A 19891-nucleotide genomic window follows, 5' to 3' on the forward strand; every position below is an offset into this window, starting at 1 on the left:
TGACCCTCCTCCAGATGGATAGACTACCTCTAACTCCTACTCTGCAGCAGTCAGTGACCCTCCTCCAGATGGATTGACTACCTCTAACCCCTCTGTGTTCCAGGTGTCTACTCTGCAGCAGACGGTGACCCTCCTCCAGATGGATAGACTACCTCTAACTCCTACTCTGCAGCAGTCAGTGACCCTCCTCCAGATGGATTGACTACCTCTAACCCCTCTGTGTTCCAGGTGTCTACTCTGCAGCAGACGGTGACCCTCCTCCAGAAGGATAAGGAATATGTTCACAGACAGAGCATGGAGCTGAATGTGCGCTGTGCCCACCAGGAAGACCGTCTAGAGAGGCTGCAGACCCAGCTGGACGGCGCCCAGAGGGCCAGGGAGGAGGTCTATCACAAATACATTGCTTCTAGGTCAGTACCCCTCCCTAACCCTTCTGGGTCGGTACCCCTCCCTAACCCTTCTATATCAGTACTCCTCCCTAACCCTTCTAGGTCAGTACTCCTCCCTAACCCTTCTAGGTCAGTACTCATCCCCAACCCTTCTAGGTCAGTACTCATCCCCAACCCTTCTAGGTCAGTACTCATCCCCAACCCTTCTAGGTCAGTACTCCTCCCCAACCCTTCTAGGTCAGTACTCATCCCCAACCCTTCTAGGTCAGTACCCCTCCCTAACCCTTCTAGGTCAGTACTCCTCCCCAACCCTTCTAGGTCAGTACTCCTCCCTAACCCTTCTAGGTCAGTACCCCACCCTAACCCTTCTATATCAGTACCCCTCCCTAAACCTTCTAGGTCAGTACTCCTCCCCAAACCTTCTAGGTCAGTACCCCTCCCCAACCCTAGCCCAGAGGGCCATGGAGGAGGTCTAAGATAAATATATAGCTTCCAGATGGGTACCCGTCAAGAGGTCTCCATCGCCACCTAAAACTGGGCAGTGTGACTGCAGTACAGACCACCTGGAACGCCCCCTAAGGGCTGGACAGAGCTAGCCAGCCCTTTGGGTGCGTTCCTCCTCATGTGTGTGTATTGCAGTCTCCTGTCCTGGTAATCAGATCTCACAACGCCTGCCTGGAGAAGTGCTTTACCTTCTTAGGAACCTTCTTGATGATACATTACATGACCAAAAATATATGGACACCTGCACGTCCAACATCTCATTCCAAGATCATGGGCTTTAATATGGATTTGGTCCCTCCTTTGCTGCTATAACAGCCTCCACTCTTCTGGGAAGTCATTAATATGGAGTTGGACCCCCCTTCGCTGCTATAACAGCCTCCACTCTTCTGGGAAGTCATTAATATGGAGTTGGTCCCCACGTTGCTGCTATAACAGCCTCCACTCTTCTGGGAAGTCATTAATATGGAGTTGGACCCCCCTTTGCTGCTATAACAGCCTCCACTATTCTGGGAAGTCATTAATATGGAGTTGGACCCCCCTTCGCTGCTATAACAGCCTCCACTATTCTGGGAAGTCATTAATATGGAGTTGGTCCCCCCTTTGCTGCTATAACAGCCTCCACTATTCTGGGAAGTCATTAATATGGAGTTGGTCCCCCCTTTGCTGCTATAACAGCCTCCACTATTCTGGGAAGTCATTAATATGGAGTTGGTCCCCCCTTTGCTGCTATAACAGCCTCCACTATTCTGGGAAGTCATTAATATGGAGTTGGACCCCCCATTGCTGCTATAACAGCCTCCACTATTCTGGGAAGTCATTAATATGGAGTTGGACCCCCCTTTGCTGCTATAACAGCCTCCACTCTTCTGGGAAGTCATTAATATGGAGTTGGACCCCCTTTGCTGCTATAACAGCCTCCTTCTGCTATAACAGCCTCCTCTTCTGGGAAGGCTTTCCACTAGATGTTGGGCGATTAGTCCTGGCTCGCAGTCTGCTTTCCAATTCATCCCAAAGGTGTTCGATGGGGTTGAGGTCAGGGCTCTGCGCAGGCCAGTCAAGTTCTTCCACACCAATCTCGACAAACCCTTTCTGTATGGACCTCGCTTTGTGCACGAGGGCATTGTCATGCTGAAACAGGAAAGGGCCTTCCCCAAACTGTTGCCACAAAGTTGGAAGCACAGTATTGTCTAGAATGTCATTGTATGCTGTAGCGTTAAGATTTCCCTTCGCTGGAACTAAGGGGCCAAAACCATTATTCCTCCTCCACCAAACTTTACAGTTGGCACTATGCATTCGGGCTCGTAGCCTTCTCCTGGCATCCACCAAACCCAGATTCGTTCGTCAGACTGCCAGATGGTGAAGTGTTATTCATCACTCCAGAGAACGTGTTTCCCCTGCTCCAGAGTCCAATAGCGGTGAGCTTTAAACCACTCCAGCCGACGCTTGGCATTGTGAATGGTGATCTTAGGCTTGTGTGCGGCTGCTCAGCCATGGAAACCCATTTAATTTAATTTGGGTTAAATCGGTTTGACACAGTTCAGTTGAATAAATTCAGTTGAATAACTGACTTAGGTATCCCCCTTTCCCAGTTTGGAACTCTGTCGTGAGTTCTGGAACTTTCCACTTCACAATAGAGGCAATTACAGTTGACCCGGGGCAGAAATGTGACAAACTGACTTGTTGGAAAGGTGGCATTCTATGACGGTGCCACGTTGAAAGTCACTGAGCTCTTCAGTAAAGCCATTCTACTGCCAATGTTTGTCTATGGAGATTGCATGTCTGTGTGCTCGATTTTATACACCTGTCAACAACGGTTGTGGCTGAAATAGCCAAATTCATTAATTTGATGGGGTGTCCACATACTTTTGTATATAGTGTTCCAGTCAAAAGTTTGGACACGCCTAATTCATTCAATGGGTTTTTCTTTATTTTTGTTATTTTCTACATTGTGAAGACATCAAAACTATGAAATAACACATATGGAATCATGTAGTAACCAAAATAGTGTTAAACAAATTAAAATACTTTTTATATTTTAGTTTCTTCCACGTAGCCACCCTTTTCTTTGATGACAGCTTTTCACACTCTTGACATTCTCTCAACCAGCTTCACCCGGAATTATTTTACAACAGTCTTGAAGGAGTTCCCACATATGCTGAGCACTTGTTCGCTGCTTTTAATTCACTCTGCGGTCCAACTCATCTCAAACCATCTCAAGTGGGTTGAGGTCGGGGGATTGTGGAGGCCAGGTCATCTGATGCAGCGCTCCATCACTCTCCTCCTTGGTCATATAGCCCTTACACAGCCGGGAGGTGTGTTGGGTCATTGTCCTGTTGAAAAACAAATTATAGTCCCACTAAGAGCAAACCAGATGGGTTGATGTATTGCAGCAGAATGCTGTGGGAGCCATGCTGGTTAAATGTGCCTTGAATTCTAAATAAACCACTGACATTGTCACCAGCAAAGCACCATCACACCTCCTCCTCTGTGCTTCACGGTGGGAACCACACATGCAGAGATCATTCGTTCAACTACTCTGCATCTCACGAAGACACAGCGCTTGGAACCAAAAATCTCATATTTGGACTCCTCAGACCGAAGGACATGTTTCCTCCAGTCTAATGTCCTTTGCTCGTGTTTCTTGGTCCAAGCAAGTCTCTTCTTCTTATTGGTGTCCTTTAGTAGTGGCTCATTTGCAGCAATTCGACCATGAAGGTCTGATTCACACAGTCTCCTCTGAACAGTGAAGCAGTGAAGCATTTATTTGGGCTAATGAACTTATCCTCAGCAGCAGAGGGAACTCTAATGAACTTATCCTCTGCAGCAGAGGGAACTCTAATGAACTTATCCTCTGCAGCAGAGGGAACTCTGGGTCTTCCTTTCCTGTGCCGGTCCTCATGAGAGCCAGTTTCATCATAGCGCAAGATGTTTTGCAACTGCACTTGAAGAAACTGTCAAAGTTCTTGAAATGTTCCGTATTGGCTGACCTTCATGTCTTAAAGTAATGATGGACTGACCTTCATGTCTTATAGTAATGATGGACTGACCTTCATGTCTTAAAGTAATGATGGACTGACCTTCATGTCTTATAGTAATGATGGACTGACCTTCATGTCTCATAGTAATGATGGACTGACCTTCATGTCTTAAAGTAATGATGGACTGACCTTCATGTCTTAAAGTAATGATGGACTGACCTTCATGTCTTATAGTAATGATGGACTGTCCTTCATGTCTTATAGTAATGATGGACTGACCTTCATGTCTTATAGTAATGATGGACTGACCTTCATGTCTTAAAGTAATGATGGACTGACCTTCATGTCTTATAGTAATGATGGACTGACCTTCATGTCTCATAGTAATGATGGACTGACCTTCATGTCTTAAAGTAATGATGGACTGACCTTCATGTCTTAAAGTAATGATGGACTGACCTTCATGTCTTAAAGTAATGATGGACTGACCTTCATGTCTTATAGTAATGATGGACTGACCTTCATGTCTTATAGTAATGATGGACTGACCTTCATGTCTTATAGTAATGATGGACTGACCTTCATGTCTTAAAGTAATGATGGACTGACCTTCATGTCTTATAGTAATGATGGACTGACCTTCATGTCTTATAGTAATGATGGACTGACCTTCATGTCGTATAGTAATAATGGACTGACCTTCATGTCTTAAAGTAATGATGGACTGACCTTCATGTCTTATAGTAATAATGGACTGACCTTCATGTCTTATAGTAATGATGGACTGACCTTCATGTCTTAAAGTAATGATGGACTGACCTTCATGTCTTATAGTAATGATGGACTGACCTTCATGTCTTATAGTAATGATGGACTGACCTTCATGTCTTAAAGTAATGATGGACTGACCTTCATGTTTTATAGTAATGATGGACTGACCTTCATGTCTTATAGTAATGATGGACTGTCGTTTCTCTTTGTTTATTTGAGCTGTTCTTGCCATAATATGGACTTGGTCTTTTACCAAATAGGGATATCTTCTGTATACCACCGCTACCTTGTCACAACACAACTGATTGGTTCAAACGCATTAAGAAGGAAAGACATTCCACAATTTAACAAAGCACACCTGTTAATTGAAATGCATTCCAGGTGATTACCTCATTAAGCTGGTTGAGAGAATGCCAAGAGTGTGCAAAGCTGTCATCAAGGCAAAGGATGGCTACAATCAGGTATAATATAATGGTTTTTCCACAGAGACCACTACAAGACAGAGTACGAGAATAAACTTGCTGAGGAGCTGGAGAACATTCGTCTGAAGACCAGCCAGGAGATCGACAGCCTGCAGAGGACCTCAAAGGAGATGTACGAGAGAGAGAACAGGTGAGATTATAGAGATGTACGAGAGAGAGAACAGGTGAGATTATAGAGATGTACCAGAGAGAGAACAGGTGAGATTATAGAGATGGACCAGAGAGAGAGAACAGGTGAGATTATAGAGCTGTACCAGAGAGAGAGAGAGAGAGAGAACAGGTGAGATTATAGAGATGTACCAGAGAGAGAACAGGTGAGTTTATAGAGATGTACCAGAGAGAGAACAGGTGAGATTATAGAGATGGACCAGAGAGAGAGAACAGGTGAGATTATAGAGATGTACCAGAGAGAGAGAGAGAGAGAGAGAACAGGTGAGATTATAGAGATGTACCAGAGAGAGAGAACAGGTGAGATTATAGAGATGTACCAGAGAGAGAACAGGTGAGATTATAGAGATGTACGAGAGAGAGAACAGGTGAGATTATAGAGATGTACCAGAGAGAGAACAGGTGAGATTATAGAGATGTACCAGAGAGAGAACAGGTGAGATTATAGAGATGTAACAGAGAGAAAACAGGTGAGATTATAGAGATGTACGAGAGAGAGAACAGGTGAGATTATAGAGATGTAACAGAGAGAAAACAGGTGAGATTATAGAGATGTACGAGAGAGAGAACAGGTGAGATTATAGAGATGGACCAGAGAGAGAACAGGTGAGATTATAGAGATGTACCAGAGAGAGAGAGAGAACAGGTGAGATTATAGAGATGTACCAGAGAGAGAGAACAGGTGAGATTATAGAGATGTCCCAGAGAGAGAGAACGAGAGAACAGGTGAGATTATAGAGATGTACCAGAGAGAGAGAACAGGTGAGATTATAGAGATGTCCCAGAGAGAGAGAACGAGAGAACAGGTGAGATTATAGAGATGTCCCAGAGAGAGAGAACAGGTGAGATTATAGAGATGTCCCAGAGAGAGAGAGAGAGAACGGGTGAGATTATAGAGATGTACCAGAGAGAGAGAGAGAACAAGTGAGATTATAGAGATGAACAGGTGAGATTATAGAGATGCCCCAGAGAGAGAGAGAGAGAGAGAACAGGTGAGATTATAGAGATGTCCCAGAGAGAGAGAGAGAGAGAACAGGTGAGATTATAGAGATGTCCCAGAGAGAGAGAACAGGTGAGATTATAGAGATGTCCCAGAGAGAGAGAGAGAGAACAGGTGAGATTATAGAGATGTACCAGAGAGAGAGAGAGAACAAGTGAGATTATAGAGATGAACAGGTGAGATTATAGAGATGTCCCAGAGAGAGAAAGAGAGAGAACTGGTGAGATTATAGAGATGTCCCAGAGAGAGAGAGAGAGAGAACAGGTGAGATTATAGAGATGTACCAGAGAGAGAGAGAGAGAGAGAGAACAGGTGAGATTATAGAGATGTCCCAGAGAGAGAGAGAGAGAACAGGTGAGATTATAGAGATGTACCAGAGAGAGAGAGAGAGAACAGGTGAGATTATAGAGATGAACAGGTGAGATTATAGAGATGAACAGGTGAGATTATAGAGATGCCGCCCGTGTCCTCTAGAGGGAACTCTTTCACTGTGTTCTGAATACAGTACTGTACTTCACTCAGACCATGTATTCAGATATTCAACAAATTGTGTGATTCAGTGCCCCTAAAAATGCACCTTATTCCCTATTTAGTGCCCTTGTCGAAAGTAGTGCGCTATGCACCCTATTCGATAGTAGTGCTCTATGCACCCTATTCGATAGTGCACTACTTTTGACTAGGACCCATAGGTACCATTTGAGACAGTTTGATTGGGAGACTTTAAATTTTTTGTATTTTTTTTTACTTGAAGTCGATTGTTTGTTAATTCTGTTTTAATTCTTACTGCTTCTGTCTGTCCTCTAGGAACCTCCGTGAGACGCGGGACAACGCAGTGCTGGAGAAGGACAGAGCGACGACGGCAGAGAGAGAGACACAGGCCAGATACGACCAGCTACTAGAACAGTAAGAGACACAGGCCAGATACGACCAGCTACTAGAACAGTAAGAGAGAGAGACCAGGAACTACCAGCTAATAGAACAGTAAGAGAGAGACACAGGCCAGATACGACCAGCTACTAGAACAGTAAGAGAGAGAGACCAGGAACTACCAGCTAATAGAACAGTAAGAGAGAGAGAGACCAGATACTACCAGCTACTAGAACAGTAAGAGAGAGAGACCAGGAACTACCAGCTAATAGAACAGTAAGAGAGAGAGAGACCAGATACTACCAGCTACTAGAACAGTAAGAGAGAGAGACCAGATACTACCGGCTACTAGAACAGTAAGAGAGAGAGACCAGATACTACCATCTACTAGAACAGTAAGAGAGAGAGAGACCAGATACTACCATCTACTAGAACAGTAAGAGAGAGAGACCAGATACTACCATCTACTAGAACAGTAAGAGAGAGAGAGACCAGATACTACCATCTACTAGAACAGTAAGAGAGAGAGACCAGATACTACCATCTACTAGAACAGTAAGAGAGAGAGAGACCAGATACTACCAGCTACTAGAACAGTTAGAGAGAGAGAGAGACCAGATACTACCAGCTACTAGAACAGTTAGAGAGAGGGAGACCAGATACGACCAGCTACTAGAACAGTTAGAGAGAGAGAGACCAGATACTACCAGCTACTAGAACAGTAAGAGAGAGAGAGAGACCAGATACTACCAGCTACTAGAACAGTAAGAGAGAGAGAGAGACCAGATACTACCATCTACTAGAACAGTAAGAGAGAGAGAGAGACCAGATACTACCAGCTACTAGAACAGTAAGAGAGAGAGAGAGACCAGATACTACCAGCTACTAGAACAGTAAGAGAGAGAGAGAGACCAGATACGACCAGCTACTAGAACAGTTAGAGAGAGAGAGACCAGATACTACCAGCTACTAGAACAGTAAGAGAGAGAGAGAGACCAGATACTACCAGCTACTAGAACAGTAAGAGAGAGAGAGAGACCAGATACTACCAGCTACTAGAACAGTAAGAGAGAGAGAGAGACCAGATACTACCGGCTACTAGAACAGTAAGAGAGAGAGAGAGACCAGATACTACCAGCTACTAGAACAGTAAGAGAGAGAGACCAACCTGGTTCCAGTACAATAGTTAGTGTGCCGGTTTAGATTCACTTTTGCCTTTTTCGACTAAAACGACTAAATTCATGTTGAAGGGGGTGGATGGTCAACCAGCACTCTCTGAGACACTTGATACATACAGGTCCTGGTCTATATATATATACAGAACAAGAAACACAACATGCTGCCATTTCAAAGATTTTACTGAGTGACAGTTCATATAAGGACATCAGTCATTTGTAATAAATGTATTTGGCCCTCATCTATGGATTTCACATGTCTGGAAGTAGAGATATGCTCAATGAGTGAGGAGAGATATGCTCAATGAGTGAGGAGAGATATGCTCAATGAGTTGACATGACTGGGAGTAGAGATATGCTCAATGAGTTGACATGTCTGGGAGTAGAGATATGCTCAATGAGTTGACATGACTGTTGAGTAGAGATATGCTCAATGAGTTGACATGTCTGGGAGTAGAGATATGCTCAATGAGTGACATGTCTGGGAGTAGAGATATGCTCAATGAGTTGACATGTCTGGGAGTAGAGATATGCTCAATGAGTGACATGTCTGGGAGTAGAGATATGCTCAATGAGTGACATGTCTGGAAGTAGAGATATGCTCAATGAGTTGACATGTCTGGGAGGAGAGATATGCTCAATGAGTGACATGTCTGGGAGTAGAGATATGCTCAATGAGTGACATGTCTGGAAGTAGAGATATGCTCAATGAGTTGACATGACTGGGAGTAGAGATATGCTCAATGAGTTGACATGTCTGGGAGGAGAGATATGCTCAATGAGTTGACATGTCTGGGAGTAGAGATATGCTCAATGAGTTGACATGTCTGGGAGGAGAGATATGCTCAATGAGTTGACATGACTGGGAGTAGAGATATGCTCAATGAGTTGACATGTCTGGGAGTAGAGATATGCTCAATGAGTTGACATGTCTGGGAGTAGAGATATGCTCAATGAGTTGACATGACTGGGAGTAGAGATATGCTCAATGAGTTGACATGTCTGTTGAGTAGAGATATGCTCAATGAGTTGACATGTCTGTTGAGTAGAGATATGCTCAATGAGTTGACATGTCTGTTGAGTAGAGATATGCTCAATGAGTTGACATGTCTGGGAGTAGAGATATGCTCAATGAGTGACATGTCTGTTGAGTAGACCGTGGAAGTCTTCATGTTTAGCCTCTGAGAATGTTATATAAATGTTATACATTGCGACAGGTGGCCGGCCGTGCCTTGTCAGGTTGAGACATGAGGTGATGGCGGAGGATGAATGGCACGATATCTCTGTGCGCATTCAAATCGCCACCTAGAAAATATAACAGTGTTCGTTGTCCGTAGCCCATCACCGTAACCCCACCGCCACCACGGGGCGCTCTGTTCCACAACGTTGACGTCAGCAAACCTGCTCGCCCACACCAAGACGTTCACGTGGTCTGCAGTTGTGAGGCCGGTTTGACGTACTTCCAAATTCTCTAAAATGACGTTGTCGGCAGCTTGTGGTGGAGAAATTAACTTGAAATTCTCTGGCAACAGCTCTGGTGAACATTCCTGCCGTCAGCATGCTAAGTGCACGCTCCCTCAAAACCACTGTCGTCTGTGGGCGTTGTGTTGTGTGACGACAACTGCACATTTTAAAGTGGCCTTTTATTGTCCCCCAGCACAAGGTGCACCTGTGTAACGATCATGCTGTTTTCATCAGCGTCTTGATAGGCCACACCTGTCAGGTGGATGGATTATCTTGGCAAAGGAGAAATGCTCACTAACAGGGATGTAAACAAATTTGTGCAAAACATTTTGAGAGAATTAAGCTTCTTGTGCGTCTGGAACATTTCTGTGATCTTTTATTTCAGCTCATGAAACACGGGACCAACACTTTATAACGTTGCTTTTAAATCAAAATGTATTTGTCAAATGCTCCCGAATACAACAGGTGTAGTAGACCTCACAGTGAAATGCTGAATACAACAGGTGTAGTAGACCTCACAGTGAAATGCTGAATACAACAGGTGTAGTAGACCTTACAGTGAAATGCTGAATACAACAGGTGTAGTAGACCTTACAGTTAAATGCTGAATACAACAGGTGTAGTAGACCTCACAGTGAAATGCTGAATACAACAGGTGTAGTAGACCTCACAGTGAAATGCTGAATACAACAGGTGTAGTAGACCTTACAGTGAAATGCTGAATACAACAGGTGTAGGTAGACCTTACAGTGAAATGCCGAATACAACAGGTGTAGGTAGACCTTACAGTGAAATGCTGAATACAACAGGTGTAGTAGACCTTACAGTGAAATGCTGAATACAACAGGTGTAGTAGACCTCACAGTGAAATGCTGAATACAACAGGTGTAGTAGACCTTACAGTGAAATGCTGAATACAACAGGTGTAGTAGACCTTACAGTGAAATGCTGAATACAACAGGTGTAGTAGACATCACAGTGAAATGCTGAATACAACAGGTGTAGTAGACCTTACAGTGAAATGCTGAATACAACAGGTGTAGGTAGACCTTACAGTGAAATGCTGAATACAACAGGTGTAGTAGACCTTACAGTGAAATGCTGAATACAACAGGTGTAGTAGACCTCACAGTGAAATGCTGAATACAACAGGTGTAGGTAGACCTTACAGTGAAATGCTGAATACAACAGGTGTAGTAGACCTTACAGTTAAATGCTGAATACAACAGGTGTAGTAGACCTTACAGTGAAATGCTGAATACAACAGGTGTAGTAGACCTTACAGTGAAATGCTGAATACAACAGGTGTAGTAGACCTTACAGTTAAATGCTGAATACAACAGGTGTAGTAGACCTTACAGTGAAATGCTGAATACAACAGGTGTAGTAGACCTTACAGTGAAATGCTGAATACAACAGGTGTAGTAGACCTCACAGTGAAATGCTGAATACAACAGGTGTAGTAGACCTTACAGTGAAATGCTGAATACAACAGGTGTAGGTAGACCTCACAGTGAAATGCTGAATACAACAGGTGTAGGTAGACCTCACAGTGAAATGCTGAATACAACAGGTGTAGGTAGACCTTACAGTAAAATGCTGAATACAACAGGTGTAGTAGACCTTACAGTGAAATGCTGAATACAACAGGTGTAGTAGACCTTACAGTGAAATGCTGAATACAACAGGTGTAGTAGACCTCACAGTGAAATGCTGAATACAACAGGTGTAGTAGACCTCACAGTGAAATGCTGAATACAACAGGTGTAGTAGACCTCACAGTGAAATGCTGAATACAACAGGTGTAGTAGACCTTACAGTGAAATGCTGAGTACAACAGGTGTAGTAGACCTTACAGTGAAATGCTGAATACAACAGGTGTAGTAGACCTTACAGTGAAATGCTGAATACAACAGGTGTAGTAGACCTTACAGTGAAATGCTGAATACAACAGGTGTAGGTAGACCTTACAGTTAAATGCTGAATACAACAGGTGTAGTAGACCTTACAGTGAAATGCTGAATACAACAGGTGTAGTAGAACTTACAGTGAAATGCTGAATACAACAGGTGTAGTAGACCTTACAGTGAAATGCTGAATACAACAGGTGTAGTAGACCTTACAGTGAAATGCTGAATACAACAGGTGTAGGTAGACCTCACAGTGAAATGCTGAATACAACAGGTGTAGGTAGACCTTACAGTTAAATGCTGAATACAACAGGTGTAGTAGACCTTACAGTGAAATGCTGAATACAACAGGTGTAGTAGACCTCACAGTGAAATGCTGAATACAACAGGTGTAGTAGACCTTACAGTGAAATGCTGAATACAACAGGTGTAGTAGACCTTACAGTGAAATGCTGAATACAACAGGTGTAGTAGACCTTACAGTGAAATGCTGAATACAACAGGTGTAGTAGACCTTACAGTGAAATGCTGAATACAACAGGTGTAGTAGACCTTACAGTTAAATGCTGAATACAACAGGTGTAGGTAGACCTTACAGTGAAATGCTGAATACAACAGGTGTAGTAGACCTTACAGTGAAATGCTGAATACAACAGGTGTAGTAGACCTTACAGTGAAATGCTGTACAACAGGTGTAGTAGACCTCACAGTGAAATGCTGAATACAACAGGTGTAGTAGACCTTACAGTGAAATGCTGAATACAACAGGTGTAGGTAGACTTTACAGTGAAATGCTGAATACAACAGGTGTAGGTAGACCTCACAGTGAAATGCTGAATACAACAGGTGTAGGTAGACCTTACAGTAAAATGCTGAATACAACAGGTGTAGTAGACCTTACAGTGAAATGCTGAATACAACAGGTGTAGTAGACCTTACAGTGAAATGCTGAATACAACAGGTGTAGTAGACCTTACAGTTAAATGCTGAATACAACAGGTGTAGTAGACCTTACAGTGAAATGCTGAATACAACAGGTGTAGTAGACCTTACAGTGAAATGCTGAATACAACAGGTGTAGTAGACCTCACAGTGAAATGCTGAATACAACAGGTGTAGTAGACCTTACAGTGAAATGCTGAATACAACAGGTGTAGGTAGACCTCACAGTGAAATGCTGAATACAACAGGTGTAGGTAGACCTCACAGTGAAATGCTGAATACAACAGGTGTAGGTAGACCTTACAGTAAAATGCTGAATACAACAGGTGTAGTAGACCTTACAGTGAAATGCTGAATACAACAGGTGTAGTAGACCTTACAGTGAAATGCTGAATACAACAGGTGTAGTAGACCTCACAGTGAAATGCTGAATACAACAGGTGTAGTAGACCTCACAGTGAAATGCTGAATACAACAGGTGTAGTAGACCTCACAGTGAAATGCTGAATACAACAGGTGTAGTAGACCTTACAGTGAAATGCTGAGTACAACAGGTGTAGTAGACCTTACAGTGAAATGCTGAATACAACAGGTGTAGTAGACCTTACAGTGAAATGCTGAATACAACAGGTGTAGTAGACCTTACAGTGAAATGCTGAATACAACAGGTGTAGGTAGACCTTACAGTTAAATGCTGAATACAACAGGTGTAGTAGACCTTACAGTGAAATGCTGAATACAACAGGTGTAGTAGAACTTACAGTGAAATGCTGAATACAACAGGTGTAGTAGACCTTACAGTGAAATGCTGAATACAACAGGTGTAGTAGACCTTACAGTGAAATGCTGAATACAACAGGTGTAGGTAGACCTCACAGTGAAATGCTGAATACAACAGGTGTAGGTAGACCTTACAGTTAAATGCTGAATACAACAGGTGTAGTAGACCTTACAGTGAAATGCTGAATACAACAGGTGTAGTAGACCTCACAGTGAAATGCTGAATACAACAGGTGTAGTAGACCTTACAGTGAAATGCTGAATACAACAGGTGTAGTAGACCTTACAGTGAAATGCTGAATACAACAGGTGTAGTAGACCTTACAGTGAAATGCTGAATACAACAGGTGTAGTAGACCTTACAGTGAAATGCTGAATACAACAGGTGTAGTAGACCTTACAGTTAAATGCTGAATACAACAGGTGTAGGTAGACCTTACAGTGAAATGCTGAATACAACAGGTGTAGTAGACCTTACAGTGAAATGCTGAATACAACAGGTGTAGTAGACCTTACAGTGAAATGCTGTACAACAGGTGTAGTAGACCTCACAGTGAAATGCTGAATACAACAGGTGTAGTAGACCTTACAGTGAAATGCTGAATACAACAGGTGTAGGTAGACTTTACAGTGAAATGCTGAATACAACAGGTGTAGGTAGACCTCACAGTGAAATGCTGAATACAACAGGTGTAGGTAGACCTTACAGTAAAATGCTGAATACAACAGGTGTAGTAGACCTCACAGTGAAATGCTGAATACAACAGGTGTAGTAGACCTTACAGTGAAATGCTGAATACAACAGGTGTAGTAGACCTCACAGTGAAATGCTGAATACAACAGGTGTAGTAGACCTTACAGTGAAATGCTGAATACAACAGGTGTAGGTAGACTTTACAGTGAAATGCTGAATACAACAGGTGTAGGTAGACCTCACAGTGAAATGCTGAATACAACAGGTGTAGGTAGACCTCACAGTGAAATGCTGAATACAACAGGTGTAGTAGACCTTACAGTGAAATGCTGAATACAACAGGTGTAGTAGACCTTACAGTAAAATGCTGAATACAACAGGTGTAGTAGACCTTACAGTGAAATGCTGAATACAACAGGTGTAGTAGACCTTACAGTGAAATGCTGAATACAACAGGTGTAGTAGACCTCACAGTGAAATGCTGAATACAACAGGTGTAGTAGACCTCACAGTGAAATGCTGAATACAACAGGTGTAGTAGACCTTACAGTGAAATGCTGAGTACAACAGGTGTAGTAGACCTTACAGTGAAATGCTGAATACAACAGGTGTAGTAGACCTTACAGTGAAATGCTGAATACAACAGGTGTAGTAGACCTTACAGTGAAATGCTGAATACAACAGGTGTAGGTAGACCTTACAGTTAAATGCTGAATACAACAGGTGTAGTAGACCTTACAGTGAAATGCTGAATACAACAGGTGTAGTAGACCTTACAGTGAAATGCTGAATACAACAGGTGTAGTAGACCTTACAGTGAAATGCTGAATACAACAGGTGTAGGTAGACCTCACAGTGAAATGCTGAATACAACAGGTGTAGGTAGACCTTACAGTTAAATGCTGAATACAACAGGTGTAGTAGACCTTACAGTGAAATGCTGAATACAACAGGTGTAGTAGACCTCACAGTGAAATGCTGAATACAACAGGTGTAGTAGACCTTACAGTGAAATGCTGAATACAACAGGTGTAGTAGACCTTACAGTGAAATGCTGAATACAACAGGTGTAGTAGACCTTACAGTGAAATGCTGAATACAACAGGTGTAGTAGACCTCACAGTGAAATGCTGAATACAACAGGTGTAGTAGACCTTACAGTGAAATGCTGAATACAACAGGTGTAGGTAGACCTCACAGTGAAATGCTGAATACAACAGGTGTAGGTAGACCTTACAGTTAAATGCTGAATACAACAGGTGTAGTAGACCTTACAGTGAAATGCTGAATACAACAGGTGTAGTAGACCTCACAGTGAAATGCTGAATACAACAGGTGTAGTAGACCTTACAGTGAAATGCTGAATACAACAGGTGTAGTAGACCTTACAGTGAAATGCTGAATACAACAGGTGTAGTAGACCTTACAGTGAAATGCTGAATACAACAGGTGTAGTAGACCTTACAGTGAAATGCTGAATACAACAGGTGTAGTAGACCTTACAGTTAAATGCTGAATACAACAGGTGTAGGTAGACCTTACAGTGAAATGCTGAATACAACAGGTGTAGTAGACCTTACAGTGAAATGCTGAATACAACAGGTGTAGTAGACCTTACAGTGAAATGCTGTACAACAGGTGTAGTAGACCTCACAGTGAAATGCTGAATACAACAGGTGTAGTAGACCTTACAGTGAAATGCTGAATACAACAGGTGTAGTAGACTTTACAGTGAAATGCTGAATACAACAGGTGTAGGTAGACCTCACAGTGAAATGCTGAATACAACAGGTGTAGGTAGACCTTACAGTAAAATGCTGAATACAACAGGTGTAGTAGACCTCACAGTGAAATGCTGAATACAACAGGTGTAGTAGACCTTACAGTGAAATGCTGAATACAACAGGTGTAGTAGACCTCACAGTGAAATGCTGAATACAACAGGTGTAGTAGACCTTACAGTGAAATGCTGAATACAACAGGTGTAGGTAGACTTTACAGTGAAATGCTGAATACAACAGGTGTAGGTAGACCTCACAGTGAAATGCTGAATACAACAGGTGTAGGTAGACCTTACAGTTAAATGCTGAATACAACAGGTGTAGTAGACCTTACAGTGAAATGCTGAATACAACAGGTGTAGTAGACCTCACAGTGAAATGCTGAATACAACAGGTGTAGTAGACCTTACAGTGAAATGCTGAATACAACAGGTGTAGTAGACCTTACAGTGAAATGCTGAATACAACAGGTGTAGTAGACCTTATAGTGAAATGCTGAATACAACAGGTGTAGTAGACCTCACAGTGAAATGCTGAATACAACAGGTGTAGTAGACCTTACAGTGAAATGCTGAATACAACAGGTGTAGTAGACCTTACAGTGAAATGCTGAATACAACAGGTGTAGTAGACCTCACAGTGAAATGCTGAATACAACAGGTGTAGTAGCCCTCACAGTGAAATGCTGAATACAACAGGTGTAGTAGACCTCACAGTGAAATGCTGAATACAACAGGTGTAGTAGACATCACAGTGAAATGCTGAATACAACAGGTGTAGTAGCCCTCACAGTGAAATGCTGAATACAACAGGTGTAGTAGACCTTACAGTGAAATGCTGAATACAACAGGTGTAGTAGACCTCACAGTGAAATGCTGAATACAACAGGTGTAGTAGACCTTACAGTGAAATGCTGAATACAACAGGTGTAGTAGACCTTACAGTAAAATGCTGAATACAACAGGTGTAGTAGACCTTACAGTGAAATGCTGAATACAACAGGTGTAGTAGACCTTACAGTGAAATGCTGAATACAACAGGTGTAGTAGACCTCACAGTGAAATGCTGAATACAACAGGTGTAGTAGACCTCACAGTGAAATGCTGAATACAACAGGTGTAGTAGACCTTACAGTGAAATGCTGAGTACAACAGGTGTAGTAGACCTTACAGTGAAATGCTGAATACAACAGGTGTAGTAGACCTTACAGTGAAATGCTGAATACAACAGGTGTAGTAGACCTTACAGTGAAATGCTGAATACAACAGGTGTAGGTAGACCTTACAGTTAAATGCTGAATACAACAGGTGTAGTAGACCTTACAGTGAAATGCTGAATACAACAGGTGTAGTAGACCTTACAGTGAAATGCTGAATACAACAGGTGTAGTAGACCTTACAGTGAAATGCTGAATACAACAGGTGTAGGTAGACCTCACAGTGAAATGCTGAATACAACAGGTGTAGGTAGACCTTACAGTTAAATGCTGAATACAACAGGTGTAGTAGACCTTACAGTGAAATGCTGAATACAACAGGTGTAGTAGACCTCACAGTGAAATGCTGAATACAACAGGTGTAGTAGACCTTACAGTGAAATGCTGAATACAACAGGTGTAGTAGACCTTACAGTGAAATGCTGAATACAACAGGTGTAGTAGACCTTACAGTGAAATGCTGAATACAACAGGTGTAGTAGACCTCACAGTGAAATGCTGAATACAACAGGTGTAGTAGACCTTACAGTGAAATGCTGAATACAACAGGTGTAGGTAGACCTCACAGTGAAATGCTGAATACAACAGGTGTAGGTAGACCTTACAGTTAAATGCTGAATACAACAGGTGTAGTAGACCTTACAGTGAAATGCTGAATACAACAGGTGTAGTAGACCTCACAGTGAAATGCTGAATACAACAGGTGTAGTAGACCTTACAGTGAAATGCTGAATACAACAGGTGTAGTAGACCTTACAGTGAAATGCTGAATACAACAGGTGTAGTAGACCTTACAGTGAAATGCTGAATACAACAGGTGTAGTAGACCTTACAGTGAAATGCTGAATACAACAGGTGTAGTAGACCTTACAGTTAAATGCTGAATACAACAGGTGTAGGTAGACCTTACAGTGAAATGCTGAATACAACAGGTGTAGTAGACCTTACAGTGAAATGCTGAATACAACAGGTGTAGTAGACCTTACAGTGAAATGCTGTACAACAGGTGTAGTAGACCTCACAGTGAAATGCTGAATACAACAGGTGTAGTAGACCTTACAGTGAAATGCTGAATACAACAGGTGTAGGTAGACTTTACAGTGAAATGCTGAATACAACAGGTGTAGGTAGACCTCACAGTGAAATGCTGAATACAACAGGTGTAGGTAGACCTTACAGTAAAATGCTGAATACAACAGGTGTAGTAGACCTCACAGTGAAATGCTGAATACAACAGGTGTAGTAGACCTTACAGTGAAATGCTGAATACAACAGGTGTAGTAGACCTCACAGTGAAATGCTGAATACAACAGGTGTAGTAGACCTTACAGTGAAATGCTGAATACAACAGGTGTAGGTAGACTTTACAGTGAAATGCTGAATACAACAGGTGTAGGTAGACCTCACAGTGAAATGCTGAATACAACAGGTGTAGGTAGACCTTACAGTTAAATGCTGAATACAACAGGTGTAGTAGACCTTACAGTGAAATGCTGAATACAACAGGTGTAGTAGACCTCACAGTGAAATGCTGAATACAACAGGTGTAGTAGACCTTACAGTGAAATGCTGAATACAACAGGTGTAGTAGACCTTACAGTGAAATGCTGAATACAACAGGTGTAGTAGACCTTATAGTGAAATGCTGAATACAACAGGTGTAGTAGACCTCACAGTGAAATGCTGAATACAACAGGTGTAGTAGACCTTACAGTGAAATGCTGAATACAACAGGTGTAGTAGACCTTACAGTGAAATGCTGAATACAACAGGTGTAGTAGACCTCACAGTGAAATGCTGAATACAACAGGTGTAGTAGCCCTCACAGTGAAATGCTGAATACAACAGGTGTAGTAGACCTCACAGTGAAATGCTGAATACAACAGGTGTAGTAGACATCACAGTGAAATGCTGAATACAACAGGTGTAGTAGCCCTCACAGTGAAATGCTGAATACAACAGGTGTAGTAGACCTTACAGTGAAATGCTGAATACAACAGGTGTAGTAGACCTTACAGTGAAATGCTGAATACAACAGGTGTAGTAGACCTTACAGTGAAATGCTGAATACAACAGGTGTAGTAGACCTTACAGTGAAATGCTGAATACAACAGGTGTAGTAGACCTCACAGTGAAATGCTGAATACAACAGGTGTAGTAGACCACACAGTGAAATGCTGAATACAACAGGTGTAGTAGACCTTACAGTGAAATGCTGAATACAACAGGTGTAGTAGACCTCACAGTGAAATGCTGAATACAACAGGTGTAGTAGACCTTACAGTGAAATGCTGAATACAACAGGTGTAGTAGACCTCACAGTGAAATGCTGAATACAACAGGTGTAGTAGACCTCACAGTGAAATGCTGAATACAACAGGTGTAGGTAGACCTCACAGTGAAATGCTGAATACAACAGGTGTAGGTAGACCTTACAGTAAAATGCTGAATACAACAGGTGTAGTAGACCTTACAGTGAAATGCTGAATACAACAGGTGTAGTAGACCTTACAGTGAAATGCTGAATACAACAGGTGTAGGTAGACCTTACAGTTAAATGCTGAATACAACAGGTGTAGTAGACCTTACAGTGAAATGCTGAATACAACAGGTGTAGTAGACCTTACAGTGAAATGCTGAATACAACAGGTGTAGTAGACCTTACAGTGAAATGCTGAATACAACAGGTGTAGGTAGACCTCACAGTGAAATGCTGAATACAACAGGTGTAGGTAGACCTTACAGTTAAATGCTGAATACAACAGGTGTA

At 42.4% G+C, this 19891-nt stretch overlaps 1 protein-coding gene across 3 annotated transcripts in view; it reads left to right on the forward strand.

Moving 5' to 3' along the window:
• The window catches only part of pibf1 (progesterone immunomodulatory binding factor 1), an 85206-nt gene that overhangs the window by 10598 nt on the left and 54717 nt on the right, over window positions 1–19891 (forward strand). For all 3 annotated transcript variants that reach the window (XM_036972350.1, XM_036972351.1, XM_036972349.1), the window contains exons 7-9: window positions 229–410; window positions 5129–5254; window positions 7097–7195. In XM_036972350.1, coding sequence (XP_036828245.1) covers window positions 229–410; window positions 5129–5254; window positions 7097–7195 — 407 coding nt within the window. The remainder of the gene's footprint in view (window positions 1–228; window positions 411–5128; window positions 5255–7096; window positions 7196–19891) is intronic.

The sequence above is a fragment of the Oncorhynchus mykiss genome, unplaced genomic scaffold (assembly GCF_013265735.2).
Source record: "Oncorhynchus mykiss isolate Arlee unplaced genomic scaffold, USDA_OmykA_1.1 un_scaffold_144, whole genome shotgun sequence".
Taxonomy (NCBI): domain Eukaryota; kingdom Metazoa; phylum Chordata; class Actinopteri; order Salmoniformes; family Salmonidae; genus Oncorhynchus; species Oncorhynchus mykiss.